Source organism: Propithecus coquereli, unplaced genomic scaffold (assembly GCF_000956105.1).
Source record: "Propithecus coquereli isolate 6110/MARCELLA unplaced genomic scaffold, Pcoq_1.0 Scaffold84, whole genome shotgun sequence".
Taxonomy (NCBI): domain Eukaryota; kingdom Metazoa; phylum Chordata; class Mammalia; order Primates; family Indriidae; genus Propithecus; species Propithecus coquereli.
In genome coordinates, this window is record NW_012154618.1 from 1,194,732 (window position 1) to 1,202,404 (window position 7,673).

The 7,673-nt window shown below is 32.5% G+C and overlaps 1 protein-coding gene across 1 annotated transcript in view; it reads right to left on the bottom strand.

Moving 5' to 3' along the window:
- The window catches only part of ATRNL1 (attractin-like 1), a 739,312-nt gene that overhangs the window by 434,580 nt on the left and 297,059 nt on the right, over positions 1-7,673 (bottom strand). Inside the window, exons 22-23 of the mRNA XM_012663875.1 lie at positions 2,666-2,760; positions 688-766 (exon numbers count right to left, since the gene is read on the bottom strand). Of these exons, the coding sequence (XP_012519329.1) occupies positions 688-766; positions 2,666-2,760 (174 nt within the window). The remainder of the gene's footprint in view (positions 1-687; positions 767-2,665; positions 2,761-7,673) is intronic.

Here is a 7,673-nt window from a genome sequence, read left to right on the forward strand (position 1 = left end):
AAAAGCAATATCTAGCATATTTATGCAAAAGTATACCTTTGATATAGAAAATGGAAACCAAGAGATTTTACTAAGACTTAAGTATAAAAAGCATATGTTTTCATAATTCAACGTGAAGATTTGAACTCAGTTATATTTTTAAAAAGTCAATAATTCCAATTCATTTACATTATGGAAGACATTATGTATAGGATTTTTAGCCACTCTTAGCACTAAGGCTGACAAGAAAGGGTATATTTCTAGGTTTGAAAATAGTAGATAAGTTGTTACTTTTATCAGCATGCACAGAAGAATTCTATTATTTTATATAAATATTAAGGTTAACAATTAAATTTATAGCTTCAATAGTGAATGAAGTAATTAAAATCTCAGTCTCTTTAGTCAATAAAGAAGTTATCTTAATTAACATCTCAGCATTTCATATCACTGCCATTTTAAAAAATTTAGCATATATTAATATTAAAATAATATTACCCATCTAATTTTAATTGAATAAAGGAGAAAGTTAACAAAGTAATGAAGTTTTACTCATTTTTCTGCTTATTGTTTTTATCAATAATGGCACAAAGATTATGGCATATAATATTTTTAAAATTTCATTTATTTAATTAACAGTAAAAGGTCATATTAGAACAACTTCCAGATAGGAACACAAGTGAAAGACACAGGACACCAAGATATTTTTACCTGTTGAGCCAACCGACCATGTAATATTCAGATTAAAGTTGTTTGATGCATTAATTGATATATCCAAATTTTTGTTCGACTACCAAGAAAAAAAGATTAAAGTTAAAAAATACAAATTACACTAGATAGACATGATTTAGTCTACTAATTTAATTATGTCCATATTATATTTCTTAGACTATATATTTTGTAAATATTCAACTATGTGTAGATGCCATTTATACTTATATTTTAATGAAAAAATGTACAATAAATTCAAAGGTAGTTTTAAATTTCTCATTTATCTTCTCTTTTAATTTGGCTTTTTGCATATAAGCCACAGGCTTATATTTGATATTTTTATTTTTATTCTCTTTGCTTACTTGTAATTAATATTTAAATGATATAGGTTTGGATTAGTCCAAAGTAATTTTATAGCAATATAAGATTGTTTTATTGAAAGACTTCTTGTTAGGTGCAAACATATTTTCTAGTGGAAAAATACTTTAAATACATAACTAAAACTTTTAGGGAAAAACAATAAAGCTACTCTGGAAAAAAGAGCAAATCACATTATTTAAACAGCTAAAGAGGAACACTGAAGAATTTAAAATGATGTCATTCAACTTGCTTTTTGTTATACATTAGTAGGGTACAGACTCCATTTTATTTCAGAGAAACAAATGTCTGAGAGATTTTGTTAAATGTTATTCATTATTTTCTTACTCCAAGAAGAGAGGAACAGAAAGTAGGAATGATTATATTTAATAACTATGTGCAAAGGCAAAGAATGATAGTCATATTAAAGAAACCTAGCTTCAGACATTGAGTATATTATGCTTTGTTTTAAATATACAAAGACTTGTAGAAAAATCTATACTGCTAAGCCAGACCTGGCTACGGAGTAAGAGAGAGAGAGAGAAAGGGAATATTAACTCCTTAGTATTACTATTTTTTTCTAATTATGATGAAGCAATCAAATTCCCCATTTTTGACAGTCTTCGGGGGAAAGTGACTAAAGGATGTGGCCCTTTGTGATGGATAGGAGTAGAAAGGAGCACCATAAAAAGTCAAAGCCTCCTGGATGATATGTCACTCAGGCATAGTGTACATCCCATTTGAATGATGTACGCTAAGCCCCAATCTTATACCTCCAAATAACATCCACTCTTTTTTTTGTATTTTCTTTTTTTTAAATTTCAGAATATTATGGGGGTACAAATGGTTAGGTTACATATATTGCCTTTGCCCCACCCGAGTCAGAGCTACAAGCCTGTCCACCCCCCAGGCAGTGAGCATCGTTCTTAATGATTTCCCTACATGGAGGACAGCTTAGCCTCTATGAGGAACTATTAACAGTGTTCCAAATCCATCAAATGATACTCTCCTCACAGTTTCCTAAAAGCAAATATGATTTCAAGAAGAATGATAATCATGAAAGAGCACAGAAAATAAAATTTGTTATAATAAGATTTAATGATTGTCATAAATATTTTCAAGGTTGTACCCATTCATATTGCAGAGATAGCATCTGAGAATTTGAAGTAATCAAAGAAAAATAAAGCCATAGAATTAAAATATATTCCGTAAGTCAGAAGGATACTACGTTATCCATCATAGTCATATTCACAAATGGCCATGAGTGTAAGAAGGAAGTTAGCATGTTTTGAATTCATGGGGTTTATTTTTAAATAAGCATACTCTGAGTTGAAATGTGTAATTATAAGCATAAATTCTTTTATAAGAATATATAGAGAAAAATTATGTATCATCTAAATTATAGGACTGTGTGCAAAATATGACATATTAAACTCACAAATTCTCTGAATCACAAGGATACCTAAGTTTTGTGAAAAGAAAAAATTAACAGAATTAGTGTTTTCTGCAAAAGCCCTACAACAATTCTGAGAAGAGAAAAATCATGATGAAAGATGACAGAAAAGTTGTATCCGTTGAAACTGGTATAATTACGTTGTAAAAGATAATGATCTTTCCTCACCTGTTCTGGGTTTGCTATAAAGTTTATGGCAGTGTGGTGGCGATCATCTTCCTGTAATAAGCTGAAGGTAAACTGATAGTCAATCAAAAGGCTGTCTGTGGGGAACAAAAAAAGTAGAATCCTGATACGTACTTTAAAAAACTGTCTGAAAAACAAAAGTTAGGTGAAAATATATTGCATGTTAGTATTGAAAATGATTATCGATAAATACTAATGGCCTATTCAATACTAGCAAAATATAAATATTTGTCATCAAAAAACAAAATGCAAAACACGGATATGGAAGAAGTCCTAATTCTTTAAAAATGATATTTATTAATTCTGATATCATTATAAAAATACTAAAAAAATGGACATTCTGGAAACTGTACAAAAGAGAATAAAATATTAGCTATCCATGATCATATAACTAGAGAGAAATACTGTTAACATTTCAGTGTATTTTATTTCTGTTAAAATTCTGTACATATAAAGATAGACATTTTCATAAAACTTCATAACTTTCATAAAACAAAATTCTTTGAAAACATGAACTTTAATGGCTAAATATTTCATCATACACTGTAATGCACCGACTTTTTTGTTTTCTATTATGGGCATTTATACTTTTAGTGATTTTAAAATAACTCTGTAGTAAACATTATTCTACACATGTGACCTTTATTCACATTGATATTAATAAAAGGAATTCAGGGGAAATACATTTTTAATTTTATCCATACACAATGCTGAAACCAAGATGCAACATTTAAATACTGTAGGTTATGAGTGGTTATGCATGTTACATGAGGGTGAAATATTGCTCATAATGTCAAACTGCTACCTTTATAAAAATATTTTAAATTATTTTAAATAAATAGAGATGACTTTTATCTTTTGGATACATACCTTTCATGTTATGCCCTCAGCCATTAAAAACTATTAATATAAAATGTAAAGATGTGATTACTATAACTGGATTTATTGTATAAACTATCAAGGCATCTTTCATGTTGCTTGTATACTTTATAAGATCCTCCCTATATATTTTTTGTATAATTTAGTAAGGCAACATTTTCTCTTTCTAAGAATTTATAGGCACCCTTATATCTGACAGTGAGAAATATGCAAGAGGTCATATTTCCAATTTTCATCTGACTGCCAAAAATGCAAAGAAAAATTCAATGTGCTAGTGTTGTTCTAGGCGCTGGAGATAGAACAATAAAAGAGAAAAATTTCTATCCTCATGCAACTTATATTCTATTGGATGGACATAAGAAATTAATGATTTAAGTATATAGCATATCGGATGATGATAAGTCTTCTGGAGAATAATAACCCAGTGAAAGAAGAGAGAAATTGCTGTCAGAGTAGGAGTATGCTTGTAATTTTGGAAGGAATATTTAAAGATCAAAGATAGTAAGAGAATAAGCCAGGGAGCTTACTAGAAAAAATGTATTCTACGCAGAGAGAACAAGTACAAAAACCTCAAAGCAAGAACAAGGCTTAACCGTGATTCTTGTAGAGGCTCTGGCAACAGTGCAGACAAGAGGAGATGGAGGCTAGCCTAAGAGCAGCGAAGAAGGTCTTGAGAAGTGGTCAGATACAGGCAATGTATCTGGAAGGTACAGAAAGCAGGATTAGCTATATAAATGGATGTAGGCTTTGAAAGAAAGAAAAGCAAAGGGTTTTTTTGTTTGTTTGTTTATTTTTGTCCTAAGACCAAGTGAAAGTCACCATTTATTGAGACGGAGATTTGGTTTTATTGTGGTGGGAGTTGGGGGACTAATTAGGAGCTTAGTTTTGAAGATGTTACCTTTGAGATACTTATTGAATAATTAGATGTTTAGTCAAGCTCAGGAGCATGTCTTGTAGGTAACAACTTGTAAATCATGAGCATTTCAGTGGGATTTAAAGCCATGAAGGCAGGAAATCACCTTTGCAGACAGGTCCCAGGGACAAACCCCGAGGTATACCACTCTTAAATGATCATCCTGAGGAAAAAACAGCAAAGGAGACTAGGAAGGGGCGACCTAGGAGGTAAGAAGGCACCCAAAATTTAGTGTTACGGAAGTCAAGTAAATATTGTGTTTAAAAGAGTAGTGGTAATAGTCAAATGCAGCTGACAGAGTTTCAGAAGAAGGGCTGCAAACTTGAAAAAGATAGTATCTATTTAGAATGAAGGAAAAATACCACTAAGGAAAAGCAACTCCTTCAAAACTATTTTCACAAATTCATCTACACAAGTATCTTTATTTTTTTCAGGATTGAAACTAAGCATTAAGAAGTCAGGAGTGGATGGCCTTTGGGAGGTAGGGACTGGGTGACTTAGGACACCTGAGCAATCCTAAGTAAAGGCTGCAGTGCCCCATGTCTAGGGACATTTTTCTGCCTTTATAGACTCCAGTCTTTGTCAAAATATGCCCCACCAAATTCTTGAGAGAAATCAAGCATGAATGCCTGGTCTTCTTATTTTTTTCTTATTTATTGGAGTTGAAAGTACCAGATCAGTACAACGTATCCTGTGTGTGGTAATAATCAATCCTAATGTCAGTTGGGCTAAAACATATAAGCCTCAATGCTAGAACAAAATTAGCAGGAGTATCGCTCAATTCAAGTGAAAGAGTACCATTCGGTGAATGTGAATTACTACAAATTGAAGAAAGAAAATTTAGACTTCTATACAAAACATTTCCTTTTAAAGTTGCTTAGAATGAAAGTCTTCTAGAAGCCAACTACACAATTTTCCACTTAACCAGGAGATTATATATTTCTCCCCAGAATTTAAAAAATAATATTGGTATATTCTTAAGTGGTTACAAAGGAATAATTACCTGACAACTTAAAACATGTAACTTAATGCTGAAATATGCTCTGAACTTCTTAGCTAAGTAAGCTATAGGACATAAAACATTAAAATTTAAAATATGTCTCAAGTTTATGTAAATATACATAATTTGGAAAGTAAGTTTTCATGCTGCATTAATGAACCACTCTATTACAATATAAAGAAAAGAAGCCATGATTGACAATAAATCAATTTGAATAATTTTTTGCTTTATTGATAAATACAAAGAAATGACAACGTAGCAGGAGGAATAAGTATGATCAAGACAGGTAAGAGCTTCATATTTAGATTGCAGAAGTAGCATGTTTTTATGCTAATTGGAAACACATTACTAGGAAAGAAAACTGACGAGACTGGAAAGGGAGGAGAAATTTTAGAGCTATCCCCTCAGGTAGGTAAATGGTGATGAGATCTAGTTCAAAAAAATATAAAGATTAGGTATACTCAAGAGTGCAGACAGGAAATCACATTATGCGTAGAGTGGGTTAGAAGTGTGGTGGTGGGATTATATAGAAGCTGTCTTTTGATTTTTTCTATTTTTCTCAGTAAAACTGGAAAGGCCATCAGCTGAGAATGAAATGGGGGGGATATGAGGAGAGAGGAAAGATATAAAATAATCATCAAAAACAAGGAAAGTAAAGAGACTAGGGAAATATAGTTATGAGACAAGTGAGTATGAATCTGAAGTGAGATTGGTTAGCATAATTTGATATTTTTCTATGGCTGAGTGTTCAGAGCAAGGTGAGAATTCAATTTATCTTGTATTAGAGTATTGTCAAGTATAGAGGATAAAGTAAAGCAAGGGCAAGGATTTGAGGATATATGCATAAGAGAATATTATCTATAATACTAGTTCAAAATGTATTCTTAACAGAGCATAGGCACTTTCAAATTAAGATCTCTACATTTCGCTTTCACACCCACATATATTTTAAGGTGATTGTCATATATATTTTAATAATATCATATTCATTCGTTTACTCAATAAGCATTGACTGAGTTCCAACTATTAAATACATACCGGAAAGTAAGTACTGGCAAAAAAAAAAAAAAAAAAGATAAAATGCACATTTTCTACTCTCAAAGAACAAGCAGTTAATAAGAAAGGTAATTAGAACAAATAATTTTTTAAAATCAACAGTAAAATATGTCATAAGAATTAGGACAACAGCAAGGACAAAAAGGTGAAAGGAATGGGAAACAGTACAAGTTAGCCCAGATGGACATGGAAGGCTCACAGAAGAAGAAATACTTAAGGTGAGCTTTGGAAATTGAGTAAGAGTTAAGCAAAAAAGATGTGAAAGAGACAGTCAAGGCAGAAGGAAAAACATGTCCAAAGAAATGAAGGAGATTAAGAACATATTATATTTAGGAGAATCCACTTGTCTCCATTTTTGGTGCACAGGATATATGTGAGGGGAAGTCAGGAGGGGAAGACAATAAGAGACTTACAGTTCTAGATGAATCAGATGGAATGAGTGTGTTCCACCCTATCGTTCTGGCCAATTACAACTAAAACTCGAGATAAAATATACAAAACTATCAGAAGACTCTGAACGGTGGAGAAAAGAAGATGGATTGGCTAGGGACCACGGCACTCAAGCAGGTAACCCACTGGTGAGTTCCCTGGTTTTAGCGGGTTTTGTTAGCTTCTTTGTTTTTGCGTCCTGTATATCCCCACCTGAGTGCTAGAGCACCTGCAACCCGGAAACACTAACAACTCAGACGTAATAAAAAGCCCTTAGAAAATCCTGCTGCTGTGAGAGACTGAAATGAAGACCTGCAGACCATACCCATCGTGTACTAAGATGAGCAGAGGTAAAGCCTATATTGCAGTAGGAAACTATAAGTGAAGCTGTTTTGATTATCACTGCCCTGCTCTAAAGCCGCCATAAATAATGTTCCCCCCCATCCCTACAAGATACAGAGATTGTGAGTGGAGCATAGTCACTATTGTTGCCCTGGGCTAAGTGAACTTCAGCAAAGAAGCAGTACCCCTCCCCCTGCTCAATGAGAGAGTTGGCTATATTAATATCAGACAAATTGCCAGGGACAAAGAGGGACATAACATGATGATAAAAACGTCAGTTCATCAAGAAACATAACAATCCTGAATGTACATGCACTGAAAAACAGATTTAAAATACATGAAGCAACTGACAGAAATAAAGAAAAAACAGA